The sequence below is a fragment of the Pseudophryne corroboree genome, chromosome 5, assembly GCF_028390025.1.
Source record: "Pseudophryne corroboree isolate aPseCor3 chromosome 5, aPseCor3.hap2, whole genome shotgun sequence".
NCBI lineage: Eukaryota > Metazoa > Chordata > Amphibia > Anura > Myobatrachidae > Pseudophryne > Pseudophryne corroboree.
The window spans coordinates 106,771,247-106,793,052 of record NC_086448.1 but is presented as its reverse complement, the minus strand read 5'-3'; the positions used below and the strand labels follow the sequence as shown (position 1 = coordinate 106,793,052).

Below are 21,806 nucleotides of genomic sequence, written 5' to 3'. Positions count from 1 at the left end.
CGTACCCACGACAGCAGCAGGTGAGCCCTGTATTTTGAATCCAAAACAAATCTGACAAAACCAACCTGCAAATAGGACCCTACTGACCCCCATCAGGTATCCTGAGACTTCCCTGACCGTCATATACAGTCCTGAACCTGCAGCATAGTCTGAGTCACATGCACACGGCATCACAACTTTTAAACCACACCACACCTAACCTGAAGACAAACCTATCATCATGGAAAAATACGTGGCCAAAACACTTCGGGCAAATAAAAATTCTCAAAACAAAAACAAGCCGACACCCAAAGAACAAAGCCCACTTCAACAACGGTCACCCTCCCCACCGGGCGAAAGAGACGCGGACGATACATCAACAACTGACCTCAGGGCCAGCCCGTCTGCAGTACAGAGGGCCAGGGAGATAACGGAAATCATTTCACCCTTGTTTGACACGAAACTGGCACCCCTATTAGAGGCCATCAACTCAGCTGCGGCCCAAATATCACAACACACGCAACGATTAACAGAGGCCGAAGACCGCATCTCCACATTGGAAGACGACCAGCACGCGACCCAATCTCAATTAAAAACTCATGACAGCACATTAGCAGCCATGAACGATAAAATCGAAGATTTGGAAAATCGCAATCGTCGAAACAATCTACGACTCGTTGGGCTTCCGGAGACGGTCAGACAAAAAGATTTGATGGACTTAGTCACCCGCTGGCTACCCTCAACTTTAGAACTGCCTTCCTCGCCGACCTCATATCTAGTAGAACGAGTTCATCGCATCGGCCCCGAAAGACAACCCTCCCAATCTGCTCCTTCACGCCCCAGACCGGTAATTTTCAAACTGCTAAACTACCTGGACAAGGTGAAAATTATGGAGCTATACCGCAAAAGTCCCGGTCTCTGCTATGAGGGTTCCAAGATCCTCCTCTTCCAAGATTTTTCTTTCCAAGTCTCCTCACAACGGAGGGAATTCTCCCCAATATGCAAGGAACTATTCTCTCGGAACATTAGATTCGCACTCTTATACCCCGCAAAATTAAGAATCTTCCACGCAGGAAGACCAAATTATTTTGATTCTCCTGATACAGCACGAAATTTTATCAAATCATTTGACACCCATGGATCAAACTCCCGTATGGACGATGCGGACTGAATGCCTAAGAATAGCAAGTATCTTTTGTTATAAATAATCTCCAATGCTTTTCTAATGGCTAATTCACTGCTAAATCTAGACAATCGAGTAGCCTGGTTACAGATAATCTTGTTGCTTTCACATATGATGTTGGGACAGGGGAGGGGGGAATGTGGTTGCCCATCCTCTCTGTCTATGCCTACCTTTTTCCCTTTGTCTAATCTTTTCAAAGTTTCAGTTAAACACAAATGGTTCCTAGAACCATCATCTTGGGTTCAGATATTCAAAAAATGTTTTGACCGATGGTTTTTACTGTATTTGTTGTCACAGTTTATATGTATGACAGTACATCTTGATTACCTAGATACTTCTCTACACACTGCCATATCACACTCCTTTAGGCCTACCCCTGCTCGCTGGGACGGGGGGCCAGACCTTTGCTTGTGGCTTCTCTCTCCAGGTTCCATCAGACTGGGTATTGGATAATGATAGACCCAAGAGCAGCTGAAACATCTATAGAGGGCACAAAGTCATCGCTCAAATTAGTCTCATGGAACGTGGAGGGCTTGAACACACCGATTAAGAGAAAGAAAATTCTAAACCACCTTAAAAAATTTCACCCAGATGTGGTGTTCCTACAAGAAACACACTGGCGTATTTCAGATCCAAACACATTGAGAGATGCTTGGGTGGGTGATTTTAGAAGCGCCTCATATAGCACAAGACACGAGGGGTCTTAATACTTTTTCATAAATCATTACACTATAAAATAAGGGAAGAGTGGATAGACCCAGAAGGGCGATTCTTACTATTGAAGATGGATATTGAAGGTGAACGATTCACCTTAGCATGCATCTATGCCCCCACGGGACCAAACGCACCTTTCTTTTCAAGCATATTCGTTAACCTACAGGGTTGGATCGAGGGCTCATTGATCTTGGGAGGTGACCTTAATGTAGCCTTAGACCCTCAGTTAGACATATCAGGAACTCCTAAACAACCAGGTTCCAATAGGTCATTACCACCCACACTATCCTTGATGTTAGACTCCCTACAACTTCTCGATCCCTGGAGATTCATACACCCAGACGATAGGGAATATTCCTTCTTCTCCCATCCACACAAAACATTCTCTAGATTAGACTATTGGCTGGTATCGGCCTCTTTAATTCACAGAGTAGAAGATTCCACCATAGCCAGTATCCTACTATCTGATCACGCTCCTATCTCATTAACAATCACATTGGCCACACCTCGCACAATCTCTTATAATTGGCGCTTCCCAGAATACCTAGCCACCTCAGAAGACTTTAAGCTCTATCTGTCTCAGTCCTTTTTAAACTATGCACAAGATAATGTAATGCACACAAATGATATGAACCTTTTCTGGCAAGCCTCCAAGCCTGTTCTCAGAGGCCAAATAATATCTTATATAGCCACAAAGAAAAAACACCTTAAGGAACGGATGTCCACAGCCTCCCAACAGGTGACCACCACATATTCAAAGTTACTGGCCAACCCCACTAAAAACAATAGACTACAATACAAAGACGCTAAGTTAGTCCACGACACCTTATGCACAGAGCAGGCCAAGCTATTCCTCTCTTTTCAAACTAACAAATACTTTCGCTGGAGCAATAGGCCAGGAAAATTATTGGCTAACATGGTAAGAACCCGAGACACTCCCAAACATATCCCCTCGATTCGAGACAGTAACACCAAACCTTCACTGACTCAAGAAGCAATTAGCAACACTTTCCTGAAATTCTTCAAGAATCTATACACAGCACCCCCCGACCAACCTGAGATGGGAGAGAACTTCTTACTGCAAGCTGACCTTCCTACTCTTAGCGACACTGATAATATGAGTCTCACCGCCCCCATCACAGAAGAAGAACTGGAACAAACCATAAAATCCCTCCCCAATGGGAAATCTCCAGGTCCAGACGGCCTATCAGCAGCTTACTATAAAACACTTCTTCCACACATAAAAAAACACTTAAGGGCCTTATATAACTCAATTCTGACTGGAGGTCCGGCTCCGCTTGACTTCAACACAGCCAGAATCATTATTTTACCCAAGCCAAACAAAGATCATACCTTGGTCTCATCTTACAGACCCATTTCGCTACTGAACCAAGACTTCAAAATTTTCACAAAAATCCTTGCCTCCCGCCTCCAATTGATACTGCCCACACTTCTACACCCTGCACAGACAGGCTTTCTGCGCAATAAGCACTCTGTGATCAATGTTCGATCATTATTAGCGGCCATGATCAAATCACACGAATCACGGGAGATGGGGAATATAATCCTAAGCTGTGACGCAGACAAGGCCTTCGACAGGGTGTCTTGGGCACATATCAATAGGATGCTTAGACACCAGAACTTTGATCCAGCCTTTACACATGTTTTTCAAACACTATACCAAAATCCCCAAGCATTCTTAACAGTCAACGCCCATAATTCCAAACGTTTTACACTGCAACGCGGGACCAGACAAGGCTGTCCTTTATCCCCTCTCTTATTTAACCTAGCAATGGACCCCCTCCTAAGACACTTCTTAAAGGAAAAAAAATGGAGAGGTATTAAACTAGCTAATCAGGAACTTAAATTTTCAGCATTTGCAGATGACATATTACTTTATGTTAGCAATCCTCATGAGGCCATACCACATTTGCTTAACATACTTAATTCCTTTGAAACAGTATCAGGATTCAAAATCAATTACTCAAAGACAGAAGCATTAGCCTTCTTTCCTGCAGCTAAATTGGGATGGGGCGACACCTTTCCATTCCAATGGGCAAAGAACAATCGTCTCACATATCTGGGCATCATAATCCCAGATCACCCTTCCAAATTATACTCCCTCAACGTTCTCCCACTCCTCGCCAGAACTTACGCAGACTTCACCAGATGGGCTCACCTTCCGCTGACATACACTGGCAGAGGTCACTTGTATAAGATGATCAGCTTCCCACGCCTCTTATACGTGTTACAAATGCTTCCGATGATCCCAAACAAAGGCACATTCACACAACTAGATAAAGCGCTGACTAAATTTATCTGGGCGGGTAAGCGCCCACGCTTTTCCCTATTCAAATTGCGACAACCAAGATCACTCGGGGGTTTAAATCTACCATGTCTTCGAGCTTACGCATTAGCAGCAAATTACAGGATTGCCCTAGACTGGATTGGTGGACAAAACAAATACACCAATGCACAATTAGAACAATCCTTCAGTCCCACCTGGAACCTGACATCCCTACTACACACCTCTCCGAATAACATGCCTACCCATATAAAAGACAATGTGCTCATCTCTGCGACTTGTGCTGCATGGCAAAAGACCCGCTCTCAATTAAAACTCTCAAACCAGATGTCACTCTTCACACCCCTCTGGGGCAACCCTGACTTTAAGCCACATGTCACCTCCCCGATATTCCGTAATTGGCACGAAGGGGGACTAAAATATGCACATCACTTCTTAGACTCCCAAAATCTAACACTACTCACACACTCACAGATCATAGAACGTTTCCCAAACTTATCCATACCACTATTCCCCTTCCTTCAAGCAAGCAGCTTTGTAAGAAAATTATTATCCAGTCTATCCTCCCAAGATATCTCCAACGCTTTAGATAGATCGGCTCGACTTAATCCAAAAGATCATTTCTCAATAGCATTCATACACACACACTCTCGCCCATTACTAAATATAGATTCTGGCACAGTGGGCTTACTGAAATGGACGAGGGACTTTCCGGACCTGACACTAAGAACTATTCTAGACGCCAACAGCTGTCTAGATAAGACACTGGGCTCAGTCACATACACAGAGATGCACCAGAAAATATTACACAGAGCATACGTCACCCCCAGATTGAGGTTTCTTATAGGAGCTGCCCCTTCATCACGCTGCTATAAATGCACCACCTTAGAAGCGGACATAGTCCATTGTCTCTGGTCATGCCCTAAAGTACAGGCCCTATGGCAGGCACTACAATCATATATATCCACAGAGCTAAAAATACAATTTACCATAAATAAAACCTGGGCGTTCTGGGGCATTTACCCACCTTCTTCACACAACACGCTAACCAAAGGTAACCGCATCCTGTTAATCAAATTGGCCGCTGCAACAAAGAAAACAATCCTCTCTCAATGGATCGCCACAGATCCAATCCCCATCACACTGCTACACCCCAGAATTTCCCATCTCTTCCACTTAGATTGGACCAACACCTCACTACAGAAAGACAAACTAACAGAAAAATACTTCCAAACTTGGCTGCCGTATGTTATAACCCTATCTCCACTGGTAAGGGCCGCTTTACGACAATGTTTTCAAGATACCAGATGGTACCTACTAGAGACGCTTAACTCTACTGCTCCTTTCTGACTCTGATCTTCACCTGTATACATACCTTCACACAATCTCCATAGAATCTGATATGACTTTGTAATATCACACTCATCTTTCCATAATTGATTGCTCTAACTACACATTTAAGGATGTTAAAATATGACGGAACACCATAATTTATATGTACTGTCAAGATGTTTTGCATTGAATACATTTGTGACCTGTTATCTGTTATTACATTCTGTAACCATCTGTCAATAAAATTTTTTGAATATAAGACTGTGAAGAAATGGACCAATGAGGCCAAGATGAAGCTCCAGGCCTGCTTTGACTGCAAGGAATGGGGGGTCTTTGAAGCCTCGGCAACCGACCTGAATGACTTGACAGACACTGTCACATCCTACATCAGCTACTGTGAGGACATGTGTGTACCTACCAAGACTTACCGCATTTACAACAACAACAAGCCCTGGTTCAACGCCCAGCTCAGGCAACTTCGTCGAGCCAAAGAGGAGGCCTATAGCAGCGGTGACAGAGCACTATACAACCGTACTAGGAACTCTCTGACTAAAGGAATCAGGCTAGCAAAAAAGCGGTTCTCGGACAAGCTGACAAACGATCTCTCCACCAATGACCCCGTATCTGTATGGAAAGGAATGCAATCCATAACCAACTACAGGAAAACATCAAAGTCCACCGCCATGCACCAAGACCTTGCAGATGAACTGAAACACTTTTATTGCAGGTTCGCAAAAGAAGTCCCCTGCAACCCAAACAATCACCTCTACGATGCCCCGAACACCGACGGCCAACCCCAGGCACTGCAAGTCACCCAAGAAGAGGTGGAGGCATTGTTCAAAAGGACCAAAACCAGGAAAGCTCCGGGTCCTGACGGAGTGTCACCATCTGCCCTAAGAGCATGTGCGGGTCGGCTCGCCCCCATATTCACCAAGATCTTCAATAAATCGCTGGAGCTACAGAAAGTCCCTTCCTGCCTCAAAAGGTCTACTATAGTCCCGGTCCCCAAGAAACCCACTATCACGAACCTGAACGACTACAGGCCGATAGCACTGACGTCTGTGGTCATGAAAACGTTCGAGTGTCTGGTTTTGAATCACCTGAAAACTGTGACTGGCCCCCAACTGGACCCCCTGCAGCTCGCCTATCGCTCGAATCGGTGTGTCGAGGATGCAGTCAACCTGGGCCTGCACTACATTCTACAGCACCTAGACATTCCCGGTACCTACGCGAGGGTCCTGTTTGTCGATTTCAGCTCGGCCTTCAATACAATCGTCCCCAGCATCCTCCACCCCAAATTACTTCGCCTAGGGGTCCCAGAAGCTACCTGTTCCTGGATAATAGACTTCCTGACAGATAGGACACAGGTGGTGAAAGCGGGGGAATTCACCTCTCAAGCGCGGTCCATTAGTACAGGGGCCCCTCAGGGCTGTGTCCTCTCACCCCTGCTCTTCTCCCTGTACACAAATGACTGTACCTCAGAGGCGCAATCAGTAAGGATCATCAAATTCGCCGATGACACCACCGTCATCGGCCTCATCAAGGATGGGGACGAATCGGCCTATAGACGGGAAGTAGACCGGCTGGCCCAGTGGTGCATCCACAACAACCTTGACCTCAACCCCCTCAAAACTGTCGAGATGATAGTGGACTTCAGGAAGAAGTCATCTAGTGCACCTCCGCTAACGATTGCTGACAGTGTGGTATCGCTAGTGGACTCCTTCAAGTTTCTAGGGACCACAATCTCCAGGGACCTTAAATGGGAGTCCAACGCTGACGCCACTGTTAGGAAAGCGCAGCAGAGGTTGTTCTTCCTCAGGCAACTAAGGAAGTTCAACATCCCACAGAAGCTCCTGCTCCTCTTCTACTCCGCGATTGTGGAGTCGGTACTGTGCTCCTCGATACTCGTATGGTACAGCTCCGCCAGCGCGAGGGACAGATGCAGGCTCCAAAAGGTGGTCAGAACCGCAGAGAAGATCATCTGGGGCCGACCTTCCCTCAGTCCAGGACCTGTACTTGTCCAGAGCTAAAAAGCGGGCAATGAAGATAGTAAAAGACCAACTACACCCCAGCCACAGCATGTTTAACTTGCTTCCTTCAGGCAGGCGTTACAGGGCTTTCCCCCGCCAGATCCACCAGAAGCCTCAAACGTTTCTTTCCCCAAGCTGTCCGCCTGCTGAACTCCTGAACATTGACTGACTAGACGTACATGTAACTAACTTGTGTCCCTACGGTATACCTATCTGTGTAACTTTACTTGCCCACACACACACACACACACACACACACACACACACACACACACACACACACACACCTGCTTACCTGTTACCTACTTTGCTGTTGTATAGCAAACCGAAGACAAATTCCTAGTATACGTAAGTATACCTGGCCAATAAAGCTGATTCTGATTCTACTGCTCCATCTGTTATATACTCTCAGGTGTCATCTCCAGACGTGATGCTGGAGGTGCTGCTTCTACTGTTCCATCTGTTATATACTCTCAGGTGTCATCTGTAGACGTGATGCTGGAGGTACTGCTACTGCTGTTCCTTCTTTTCAATTCTCTTGAGTATCATCTTACCCGCCAATTGTGACAAACACTGTTCATTTGCCGAGATTAGCGTGCCCACAGATGTAAGTGTACACTGCGCACGCACCCGTGATCCATAAGATCCCATGGGTCTGTATGCTCCCGTGAAAGGCTCTCATGTGGGCATGGCAAGTCGCAATCGCGATGTAGCTGCACATACGACCCATTTATGGGGTAGATAAGCCGAGATACATCTGTACATAATAGTGACTGAGATAATGTACAAGACTGAGCAATGTCATTCAGAATGACAGTAAGAAAAGTCTTACTCCCAGTTTTTCTATCCTAAGTGACATTCTGCTTTAACCAACCTTAAGCGCCCTCATGCATCATTGCTGCAATCATGCCAAACAGCCCCTCTTGGTGCGCATGTGACTCTGCTAGTGTCGTGGGTCTTTTCTGATGAAAATACATCTACTCACAAATTAATCAGCACAGTCTCCTGGTGCAACGTATCTGTGGCAAAAAGAAGGCGCCTGACGCCAGCAGAGTTGCACGGAACCTGGCGGCTCTCTCGTGCTAGGCCTTATTGAGGCTAAATGAGCGGCCAGCATCTGTAGAAATCGCTACTCTCTGCGTGTATAATGCATCTATCCGTGATAATGGAGCTGACGTGTACCTTATGCAGGCTCGTGCACACCTTCTGGAGTAGGAGGAAAAAAACTGTACAGTCTTAGCTGCTACAAACTTTAGAACACAGTGCTTTCAATGGGCAAATTATGAAGAAAAAAAACATTTACAGAGCAAAAAATTTTTACTTTTCAGACAGTGGGATGGATACTTTTTGTATTAATCATCAACAGCCACACAAAGCATATAGTCAACAAAATGGATGTACCATTTAATGTCCATTTTACCCTTTTTTCTCTTGGTCTTTGTGTTTTAAAAAATCCAGAGTGAAATATGACAGAATAAAATAGGCCCAAGCCTACGTGATTGTGATGCAAGTCTTCTGGCATAAAATTACCCTGAAAAGAATCTCGATCAAGGATGAATGGCTAATCTTGGCCTGGGTGTGTACTTGTTGCCTATGTACAGCCATTTTGTGGGGTAGACCAATATCCATGAGAATGCAGCCAATCAATTCATTAGGAATCAGTGACGTTGCTTAAGCACAAAGGAATGGCTGGCATTGTGTAGGCAGAGCCAGTTATGAGCTGCAGTAAAATGCCAGTGCATGAAGCCCAGTCATTATGTAGGCCCTAGTGGCTTCAGTGAACAGACCTAATGAGGCATTGGGCACAGAGTCCCGAATTTTCTACCCTTTCTACATTTTGTAAGACACAGGTTGAGTATCCCTTATCCAAAATGCTATATCCCACCTTTTTGGGTCCCCTACTGAGATACTGGCATGTATATTATGTTATGTGTATATATAGATATATTATATAGATATATAATATACATATATATGTGTCATTATCTCAGTAGGGGAACCAAAAATGTGTGATTTTGAATTTTGGATAAGGGATATTCAACCTGTATGCACAATGTGGACTGTACACTAACACTCATGAGAATGTTGCCTGTTAGCGGCATAAAGAGGCCAGGGGCATAGAATGCCATACCCTCCAGCTGTACGTTTTTGGCAGGTACAGTACCTTTTTTTTATGGTCTGTACCGATTTTTGGCTCTCCAGACTTCCATTGAAAGTATAGGAAAAGGGGTGTGGCCATGCCTCCTTTACCCGTGGTCACGTCCCCTTTCTTATTTGTACCAATTTTTTATGTGCAAAATGTTGGAGGGTGAAGCAATATTTATTATAATGCAGTACTTACTGTACATATACCTAGCAGAATTGGGGGGTTGGCATGAGCAAGACTCGTGTAGATCACGGGCAAGGCTTAAAGTCACAGATTTCTCTTTAAAATATTTGTTGGTAGGCATGTTGTGGGAAAAAATAATGGGGTAAATTTCCGAAGATGGGAGTTCTATTTAAAATGGGATGTTGCCCATAGCAACCAATCAGATTCTACTTCTCATTTATCTAGCACCTTCTAGAATATAATACCTGGAATCTGATTGGTTGCTATGGGCAACATCCCACCTTAAATAAAACTCCCATCTTAGTAAATTTACCCCAATATTTTATCTGCTCAATGGGAACTGTTGATAACCTACTAGGAACAGTTTGTAATGAGTCCATAGCCTGTATTCTCTAGTTTGTTCAGCAGACAAAATGGCTGCCACCACAGGGTGTGTATATGTGTGTCATAATCCATGCAGAGAGAAATGCCCTTCTCCAAACGTGATGCTGGAGGTACTGCTACTGCTGTTCCTTCTTTTCAATTCTCTCGGGTACCATACGTAAAAGTCCTAGCTCATCTTACCCGCCAATTGTGACAAACACGGTTCATTTGCCGCGCACCGTGATCCATAGGATCGAATGGGTGTGTATGCTCCCGTGAAAGGGTCTCATGTGGACATGGCAAGTCGCAATCGCGATGTAGCTACACGTATGACCCATTCGTGGCATAGATGAGCAGAGATATATTTGTACATAATAGTGTCTGAGTTAATGTACAAGACTGAGCAATGTCCTTCACAATGACAGTAAGAATAGTCTTATTCACAGTTTTTCTATCCTAAGTGACATTAAGGGCTTTATTCTGAGTTGTGCAGTGCTGCGACAACTATAGATCCCTGTTACTGTTGTCGCTCCTGCATCTTTATGCTAAATCTAGAATCAGCCCTTTCCCTGGTGTACAAAGTACCTGTGTGTGCAACTACTTCAGCAGAAAGCCCTTGTCACGAATATAACCTTTCCAGCTGAATAGCCACCTCCCAGTCACCACCCGGGAAACGCACAGAACATCTCCAGTCCATTTCTGATACCTTGCGTCTCAATCGCAACTTTGTCTATGTGCAACAACACACGCATGCACTGTATGTGTTTTTAGGTTTTTTTTGTCCACGCACAGTAGTAAAAAATTGGTCAACACCTAAACATTGGCATTGCAAGTGCAACAGAGAATCAGCCCCCCCCCCCCCTCCCCAGGCTCTACGTTATCACATTCCTCATTCTGCCTATCTGCCCCTTGATTTTTCCTATTGAAATGATATCAAAGTGTGGTAGAAATAAAAGATGAAAAAACACAAGTTATTGGAACATCATTCTTTTGTTTTTGTAGATTTCTGCATGTTACGAATAACATGTGATTCACAGCCACCATTTGTATATAGCATAATAAATAAATAAAACCATTTAACAGTCTGACATGGCTACGGAACCTACAATCCAATATCTACAAAGGCCATTTTGAAGTATATACATATGCTTACAAATTTGATTCTGAAAAATAAAGACACTTCCCACAAGTATATGCATTTACTATACCGTATTCAACAAAGCTTATATTTAAATATCTCTTTTTTTTTTTTTCTTTAAAAAAAACAAAACACATCTTATCAAAGTGTGCTATGATAAACCCAAAAACAATGGTATTTCAGGTCCTTAAAAATTGTGGTGTTAATTAAAATGCTGCTTGGCAATAATAATACTCACTGGTGCAAGTGTAAAAATGTATACACATACGCACAAGTGTATTCATGATCAGTCTCTGAAAGCAGATGCCATTTTGTATAACAAACCAATATTCAGTAATATCATTAATGAAGTACCTCAGTTATGTCACAAAATGGCTGCCACCACAACGTGTAGACAACAGGTGCTCTTTAAATCTTAAGGTGCTAACAAATTTTACAAGGTGAGGACAAGGAAAAGTTTATGTTGTACCCTTTTGTAGCACACATCATAATATTTAATTGTTTATCCCCTTATTACACATTTTCATATTCCTCTGTCCTATTGCTGGAACCCTCCTTGAATAACCCCCTCCCCCGCTCCATAGTGGCTGGATTGTGAAATACAGTCCCTTGACAGATCCCCCCCCAGTTATACCTGAAAATGTTTGGCTTTGATGTAGGGTCGCCCATCAGCCATTGATGGTTACAAACCATCAATGGTTATCCAACAATGTTAGATTTTTTTTGCTATCAATGAAGGAGATTCAATGGTTCCACACCATTGATGGTACATAACCCTCTGATGTTTTTAATTTTTTACTTAGTGTCAGGTAACTGTACCTAGCTGTGGCCCCTAATGCTCCGCCCCACCCCCCATGCCTGCAACGCAGTGAGTAATAGAGCAGTGATGATCAGCAGCGGGTGAAACCATCAATGATTCCCCTGTGAATGGTTTTATACCATAAATGTTATCCCCCAATGGTACCATCAATAGTGACCATCAATGGTTAATCCACCATTGTCCATCCGTACTTTGGTGACAATATTTAGTGTTTGGTTCAGTTAGCTGCAGTGTTCCCTAATAACTTCATGGCTATGCTACTGCACATAGGCCCTCATTCCGAGTTGATTGCTCGCTAGCTACTTTTAGCAGCCATGCAAACGCATAGTTGCCGCCCACAGGGGAGTGTATTTTCGCTTTGCAAGTGTGCGAATGCCTGTGCAGCCGAGTGGGACGAAAAACTTTTTTGCTGTTTCTGAGTAGCTCTGGACTTACACAGCCCTTGCGATCACTTCAGTCTTTTTGGTCCCGGAATTGACATCAAACACCCACCCTGCAAACGCTTGGACACGCCTGCGTTTTTGCAAACACTCCCTGAAACCGGTCAGTTGACACCCACAAACGCCGTCTTCCTGTCAATCTCATTGCGATCTGCTGTGCGAATGGATTCTTCGTTAAATCCATCGCCCAGCAACGATCCGTTTTGTACCCGTACGACGCACTTCCATGCATACCCGCGCATGCGCAGTAGTAACCTGTTCGCTGCGCTGCAAAAAACGGCATGCGAGCGATCAACTCGGAATGACCCCAATGTTCTGGGAATCTAGGTAACAATCTTTTCTAGTTTCTCATAGGGGTGAGAGAAAAAATATACTCATGATCACAATTGAGGTTTTCACTCCAGAACCTCTTAGCTAATGAAATCGGCTCCTTAGAGTTGATGAAGTTAAACCTTGTTTTAGTCGTAGGATAAGAGGAGTATGAAAGAAATTGTTATATTGCAACATGCCCTTTACATGATATTTAGCCAATACTTTATTATATCATTTCAACTGCTGCAAATGTGTTTTGTTATTTTATAAATACTTGTCCCTCACAATTGTTAGCTCTGCGTGCCTGTCCCTCGTTAACAGTGGTTCTGCAAGAAAATAAATTACATACAATTAATCTGAAAAATACCTATCTATAAATAAATCAACCACTTTTCTGCTTTGTGACCATACAGTAACGTAGTGGATACATCTGACTTCTGTGCAATTGGAAGAGTGCTAACCATCACTTCTCCATGCTAATTCCAGTCACGGACTATGAAAAGCATGAAGTAAAACATACAACGGTGTATACTCAAACATTTAACCATGCAGGGCAAAGTAAACAGCAACAAAAAAACATAACCAGAGTTAACCAACAAGAAAACACTACGTATATATAGTAAATTCATTTGAAACGTGTCTGTAAGGCAATATTTAACTCTGATCTCCAACATAGACAACGGGAGGCAAACGGAAAGGTAAGTAGTGGCTTTGAAATCAACATTCAAAGAAGGTGGTTGCATTTAAAAACATACAAAAATAAAAGCAATATTTTAGTAGTCTTTTCAGAAGTCTGATATTACTTTTGTAGCCACAACAGATTATTAATATAGAGCTGTAACTGTGTAAAAGTGAAACATATATGGCTGTGGGGAGGGGTAACCGAATTACCAGTTTTATGCCTGGAACCAACTTGGTCTAAAAAATAAATAAAAACAAAAAATAAGTTTACAAAACATCACTTGCTTTAGAACAGCAACAATATCTTGATGGCGACACACAGCATCCAAATGTTTATCACGAAACAGCTAAACACGTGGCTTGGTAGTATTTTTAGATGCACCAATGGGAATATTATGTTAAAACGGTAAAAATAAATGTATTTTATGCTATTTCTGTATAAGCAATGAACCTTTGAGTGTAGAAAAACAAGAAGGAAAATACAGAGGGACGCTATATGTTTTACAACATGAATCCAAACAATTTTCAGGGTTCTTGTACAAGATTGAAAAAAAAAAAAGAAAAAGAAGTCACATATAAAGGTGTGAATGATGAAAAAAGTTACTGGCGGATGTAAACATCCCTGTTCCACTCATTATCGTTACGTTTCCTGGAAACCTCTCCTTCCTTTTCGCTGTGTCGTTCTCTCGATTTGTGCCGAGTGCGGGGTTTGTTGGATTCGTTGTGATCCTGCTCCCTGTCCTGCTCATTTGTCCGGTGTCGAGGTTCTTTGTGTCTATGTTCACTACCTGCGTGTGATACGTCTCTGTGATTGTGATCCCGGTGGGATTCCTGAGGATCAACATGCTCGGAAGAGTAATCGTCCTTTGGCTCTAGGTAAACGGAGTCCCTGTTGTCCTGTGTCTCATTGTCAAACGTCTCCTGTCTGGATAAACCCCTGCTTACTCCACTTCGATGGTTGTGGTGCTGCGCAGAGGAGGAAGATCGATGCTGAGATTTTCTCGTTGGTTCGGCGGGTGCGTCCTCTTCTACAGACCCATTCCGCTCAGGCGCCGGAGGATCGTTCTTCTGCTCTTCTTGGGAGCTCTGGGAATTGATAAAGAAAAGACTCTCGGTTAGAAATATCTGGAGCAACCTCAGAAAGGTTCATCCATCCCTCACCAACACTTTCGCTGGTCAGTGAGAGCCCTGTACTCCTGTGGTCATAGACACACTCCATGGCAGGCGTTCACACGCACAGAGGATTATAACTACACAAAGTAGTCAGTCATAACCTACAGTAAGCACAGCGTTGGATTAAAGAATTCACCCTGGGGTGAAGCTGGAAGGCTGGATCACTTATTATGGGAACACTTCATTATTTGTGGAATTTGTAAGTTATTTGGGGCAATTTGTTGAAGGGGAGGGAAGTTCATGGATCAGTTTGCTGAAAAAGTAGTTTAATAAAATGTTTACTGAATATTGGTCTAATTACAATAAACTAGTCAACCGCGTTGCTAGAAATCGACCCCCCCCCCCAAAAAAAAAAGAGATGTGTATTCTACAATGTGATTATCTAAAGTCTACTGTATCCTGAAATTTGAATGTATATCGAAAGTGGATTCATTATATCAACTGAATTTACTTAAAAAAAAATCGTCAAGGGCTTTGCTGCAATTTGCAACCGTAAGAGAACAAGTGCCCCCCCTCCACCATGCTTTTTCTACGGGGAAACAAATCATGACTGACTTCCTCAACAACCTGACCACGTATCAAAATTCTATGACCTTACTGCGCATCTATATCACACACCCTATCGAATGACATCTGAACCCTCAAAACTGATGTTGTCATTGTGGTGTAATTTCTCTTACAAAAAAAATTTGCTTAGCCAATTAAATATATAGATGTTTTGATTTAAAATGGCTACCACAAGGTTAGGAGTCCTTGGTATGTGAATAGGTTTAGTAAATATCCAAGTACATTTTAAGGGACTCTCTGTCATGATTCTCTGGTTGCATCCATATTTTACTATATTATACCTAAAGGGCCCCCTTACTTCTATATTACATGGCTTCCACATTAAAAACTGTTTGAAAAATGCAGGACTGATCTAGACACATTGTTCCTATATCACGGAGAAATGAAAGACCAATACCGTAATGTAATAACCAGCGGTGTAACAGGGCAATATTCCACCCTGTGCTGGCCTCGCCCCCAAACATTGACGTCATGCCAAGGGGTGGGTTCACCAGCACCAGGAAGAAGAGTATTGCCTGGGTGGTGGCACAGTGCCTTGGGTGGCAGCTCTGTTCTCACACCACTGATTATGCAATTTTTTTTAAAGGCTTTACATCTTGAAGCACACTCATGACATCTCACCACTGCCTGCGGCTAGCAGGGTATTAACACTTTTGCCCCAGTATCAGAGTGTCTAAAACCCTTGTGATGTCATGCAAATTATTCTCTGGGGGGCTGGGGTCTCAAAGATGAATTTAGTTGCCATTGTCCCAATGGACGTTTATAACCAGGGCCGAAAAGAGCCATTAGATCTAAACACTTTGAGGCTGATGAAGAGTGGAATATAAGACTTCCCAGTGAGTAGGCGTAATAGGGCTCTAATGGGGCGTTTCATGTAGAGGGTGTGTCAGTGGAAGAGTTGTCCGAACGTGTAAATACTTCTGTTACCATATGGATCTTTTGCACCAAAAATAGGGCTGGTGCAAGTGCACATTGATAACTGTAACTACAAACCCCAAGTACACAGATAGGGGCGCGTTGGCCACACGCAAAACTGAATGCAGGGGCATGTATGCAATGAGTTCCATGTACGCAATGCAGAACCATTCTTTCATCATCAGTCCCTTTGTAAAAAATAGCAAGGAGGCCAAAGTACAAACTCCAACCCAAACACACAACTCATGTCACCATCCTCTGCCTTTACCTGTGCGTTAGAGGCGGAGGAAGGAGTGGCTGGAAGGGTTGCGGATGTCAAGGTGCGAGATAAAAGTGCATTGGGCGGGTTGCTGCTGTGGGGATGTGTGGACTTCCAGTAAGCTTCTAGATAGTCCGCTAGATGTTCACAAGCATCTTCAAGCTGGTTTTCATCCAGGATAACATCAAACATTTCCTACGAAAGATGTATACTGTACTTAGTAACAGAAACACAATTATAGACATACATATACACACACGTGTGTATATATATATATATGTCTTCTCTACCTCAAAAAGGAGGTTCAGTTAATTAGTTACAATCATGGTTGCTAGAATCTTTGGAGCTTATTTAGTGAGGATTGTAAAATTTGCGATTCACAATCCGCCCGATTATCGAACGACCGCATATGCGCAGCATTCGCACTGTACGTGTGAGCAAAAATAGTGACAGAAATTGTGTACAGATCGCAATGCAGCCGCTGTTTGACTGACAGGAAGCTGGAGTTTCTGGGTGGAAACCTGACGTTTTCTGGGTGTGTCTGAAAAAACGCAGGCGTGCCCAGGCATTTTTAAGGAGGGCCTCTGACGTCAGCGATGACCACTTCCAGCCTCTTGTGTCACAAGAATTGTGGACGACCTTGCCTGGCGCAGTCAGGAAAAATCTTTGATGTTTCGGTAATTGCGTCTGGTTCTGCGAACAGCTGCATATTGCGATACATTCACAATTTCTGCAGTGGCCATTTTTCTCTATTTCTATGCGGCAACTATTTGATCACAGCAATTGCTTTTTATCAGAAACTGCAATCCTTACTGAATAAAGTCCTAATTCCCTTCACATTTCTTCAAACACTTCATCATCTTTTATACCTCTCCCCATTCCAACCCTACCATGGCACTGGTACAGTAGAAGCAGGGCCGCCTTACATTGATCACACATACCGCCCCCAACAACTGCTCCAACTGTTATTATCAAGCGTTCCGCACAGATTGTAAGCTCACTGGGGCACTGCCGGCTCTGCCTTCTGGTTCATGTCATTGTATATAACTTATTAGTGACATAACCCTACCCATAACAGCGCATCATATTATATCGCTTTATAAATAAAGGATATTAATAAAGATCCCTGAATGTCTGGACAGGTGAATACATAAATGGATATGATACCTTACCGGAGGGCACTGTGCCAGTTTGTCAGCCGCCACCATTTGGACATTTAGATGTTTAGCCTGAGATTTTCCTCTTGATTTTATTAACCTCTGTAAAACCTGGAAATAATAATGGGGGGAAACGTAATACAATGTAAAAGCCAAAATATGCAAAATCTCCCGATAGATTAAATTCAAATGATAGTTTTCTTGTTTCTCCATTTTTTACTTCTCTTCTTACTTGGTTTTAAAAGATTGTGACCCTGATTCTGAGGTGGGAGTAAGGCAAAAAAAGAGCAAGTAATACCCCTTTTACACTAGCTCAAAAAACACGGGTAAATGCACGGGCGCACGCATTTACCCGTGTTTTTTGCAAGTGGAAAAGGGTCCCCCCGCAAAAACCCGGATCAAGTGACCTGTGAATCCTACCCGGGTATCTACCTGGGTAGGACACAGGAATGATCCGGGTAGGGTTGTGTATGGAAGGGCGGCGCTGGGAGATCAGGTGATCTCCCAGCGCCGCCCCTGCCGCGTCACTAGCAGCGTCACCAACCTGGCAATATGCCGGGTTGGTGACTGCTGATGGGAAAGGGTCTGAGCACAGGTCGCAGCCGGGCAGCTCCCGTGTCAGGCTCCCGGCTGCGACCCGTGCTCGTAGGTGGAAAAGGGGTATTACTGTGCACCTGGGCAAAGCATGTTGCACGCAAGGGGAGAAAATACATTTATTGTTTTGCATGCAGGGTAAATACGTAACAAGACTCAAATGCCCTCTGTGCAGCTCAACCCACTGAGCGCACAATGTCATGATGTTGTGCCTGTGATGACTGGGGGTGGGGCCGGAAGCTCCGTTAAGTACATCGCTGAACGGGGGGGGGGGGGGGGGGGGGTGGGGGGGGGGCTGAGAATGCTGTTTGGCTGCAAAGACTGCAGGGTGCCCGATTCGTTTGACGGTCTGGTGGTGATCTTGGCTGCAGGGTGCTGTTTCATATGGGTATCAATACATAATGTTTTTCTTCTTTATTTATACATAGTATATATTTAACGCTGGGTTTCAACATTCTTCTTAGAAACATAGAATTTGATAGCAGATAAGAACCACTTGGCTCATCTAGTCTGCCCATGTACACACACACTCCTGCACGCTAGGGTTAATCATTGTTGTGACCAGTTAACCTACCAGTGTATTTTTAGGTTGTGGTAGGAAACCGGTGTATCTGGGGGTGGTCTTCAGGTTGCCGGCGGCCGTGCTCCTGGCAACCACCATACCGGCGCCGGAATCCCGACTGCCGGCATACCGACATATTTTCTCCCTCTTGGGGGTCCATGACCCCCTTGGAGGGAGAATAGATAGCGTGGTGCGCGTAGCGCGCCACCGTGCCTGCAGCCTGGCGAGCGCAGCAACCCCACAAGGGGCTCATTTGCACTCGCCCAGCTGTCGGTATGCTGGTCACCGGGACCCCGACCGCTGGCACACCATACTACAGCCGTACACGGAGCAAACCCACACAAACAGAGGGAGTATATACAAACTCCACACAGGGCCTTGGTGAGAATCGAACCCAAGACCTCAGTGCTGTTAGGCATCAATGCTAATCATTACACCATCCGTACTGCCACTATAGCCTGCCATAGTGAATTATGTTACAACACATCATTTTTATATGAGATTACTGCTTTAAATATCTATTTACTTGCATATAGAACATAACACAATAAATGACTAGAGACAGATTTACCTTTGGAGAAGAAATCTTTACATACACTATAATGGGAGCCAGGGATGTTTTGCTGAGTTGCGTTGGATGGTTGATGGTGTCAGCATCGAGAACTACGAGTTGCAATGTCCGCGCTAATTCAAAGATCCGCTCAATTTCGCTCTGGACTTCAGCTGAGGATAAAGAGTGACCGTTATACAGGGCAGACACCCACATAACAAACAAACCAACTTCTTACTGTATATCAGATCATCCCTTTACTTTGTCATAATCAAAGTCTAAATCCAAAAGCTACTAATACCCTATTATCATCACAGGGGCTGGGGGAAACAGAAAGGAGCGTCATATGGGCACTTACCAGGGTACAGTCATCTCTACACTTTTCTACATCTATACTGTATATATATATGTATATAGCACTATTGCCACCTGCCGTTCAAAGAAAACCCCACTAGGGCCACAGCAAATACCTTCCTTTACATAACATATATTTCTGTAAGCGACTCCTCCATCCATGGAACCTACAGATGCATCACACCATGGTTTTGCGCAGTTTAGACGCCCTGCCATGGACAGCGATTCCTGTCATTTCATACTTTTACCTGAATTTTGCATCTTATTTACATTATAGCCGCACACATAGGGGCAGATGTATTAAGCCTGGAGAAGGCATAAAGAAGTGATAAAGCGTTGATAAGTGCAAGGTGATAACGTACCAGCCAATCAGTTCCAATATGTAAATTGACAGTTAGGAGCCGATTGGCTGGTGCGTTTATCACCTTGCACTTATCACTGCTTTATGCTTTCTCCAGGTTTAATACATCTGCCCCATAGTCCCTTATAGTGTCCTAGGTATTTAGGATTAGTATTACTGTCACAATGGAATTGGTATAAAACATACTCGCTGACATTCTGGCTGCTCTCTGCGGGAGAGAGCAGCGAGGTCGGCTCAACAGGGGGGCAGGGGAGGGATGTGACGTGGAGGGGGAGGACCTAAGGTGGGATGGGGGCGGGGTTACAACGGCATCTCCTTTAAGCCACGCCCACCATTCTGTAATGCCGCGATCACCGGCATTACACTGCAGGGGGCGTGGCTATGACGACGCGATTCAGCAAGAATCGCGTCATCGACTGCCCGGACCGCCCACTTTACACATTAAGTGGGCGGACGGGCAGGGGGGACCCCTGAAATCGGGAGACTTGCCTGCTCTTCTGGGGGGCTGGGAGGGTCTACCAATTTTCAGGAGCCTCCCGGCCATTCTGGGAGAGTAGGCAAGTATGGTATAAAGACACATATTAAGGACAGTGGCTGCATGGCCCTGGTCACTTGTATGGGACCTCTGTCTATGCCTTTCTGCCCAGATTAGCGAATGATTAGCACACCTAGTTACATGAATGCCAGTATCCAGGGTACTTTTGCTGCATTAGTGCAGGGCCGGATTAAGGGCCTGGGGCTGAAATGTTCAAGGGCCTATTATGAGAAGCAGAGGAGGTTAGGCCAATGCCATGTAAGCAAGAAGCCCCAATGACTCCCTACATATATAAAAGTACATAAATTACATAATTTTGTGTGGAAAATAGAAGTGCAATTTTAACCCTTATGATTTATGGTCATCATCATGCGGTCATGGTTATGGGCCTATTTTTATGTGGAGACCTGGAGCTGTGGCTCCATCCACCCCATTGTTAATCCGGCCCAGCATTAGTGATGCATTAAAAATGTTTTTTATTTTTAAGAAGTATTCGGCGGGGGGCTTGGCACGGCTAAGTCATAAAGTGATGAATGGGGCTACTTAGTGCAATTTCAGGATAGGTATATGTGGGCACATCTGTACAATTGCATATTGTTGCTGTCCCTGGAACTCACCTGTAGTAGGGACCTCAGGAGGAGACCCGGGGGGAGTGACCACAGAACGCACCAATTACTGATACACTGAGCTCATCCAACCAGGAGCTGGCTGCTTGTCACTGCATCAAATCTCTCCTTTATTTATTACCGGATATTTATAGCGCACACATATACCACAGCGCTTTACGGAGAATATTTGGACGTACACATCAGTACCACATGTACACGCACACAAATTCACGCTAGGGTTAAATTTGTTTGGATCCAATTAACCTATCAGTATATTTTTGGAGTGTGGGAGGAAACTCGAGCTCCCAGAGGAAACCCATGCATGGGGAGAATATATAAACTCCACACGGTTAGGGCTATAGTGGGAATTGAACCCATGACCTCAGTGCTGTGAGGTAGTAATGATAACCATTACACCATCCGCGCTGCTCTTTATGGTGAGATTGCTCCAGCAAGCGTCCCAGGTACATTGGCCCTCATTCCGAGTTGTTCGCTCGGTATTTTTCATCGCATCGCAGTGAAATTCCGCTTAGTGCGCATGCGCA

General features: G+C 44.3%; 1 protein-coding gene across 6 annotated transcripts in view; it reads right to left on the bottom strand.

Moving 5' to 3' along the window:
- Window positions 1-11,206: 11,206 nt before the first annotated feature.
- The window catches only part of CACNB2 (calcium voltage-gated channel auxiliary subunit beta 2), a 570,712-nt gene continuing 560,112 nt past the window's right edge, over window positions 11,207-21,806 (bottom strand). For all 6 annotated transcript variants that reach the window (XM_063921543.1, XM_063921545.1, XM_063921546.1 and 3 more), the window contains 4 exons: window positions 19,425-19,576; window positions 17,713-17,808; window positions 16,550-16,735; window positions 11,207-14,712 (listed from right to left, as the gene is read on the bottom strand). In XM_063921543.1, coding sequence (XP_063777613.1) covers window positions 14,227-14,712; window positions 16,550-16,735; window positions 17,713-17,808; window positions 19,425-19,576 — 920 coding nt within the window. In that variant the 3' untranslated portion in view covers window positions 11,207-14,226. The remainder of the gene's footprint in view (window positions 14,713-16,549; window positions 16,736-17,712; window positions 17,809-19,424; window positions 19,577-21,806) is intronic.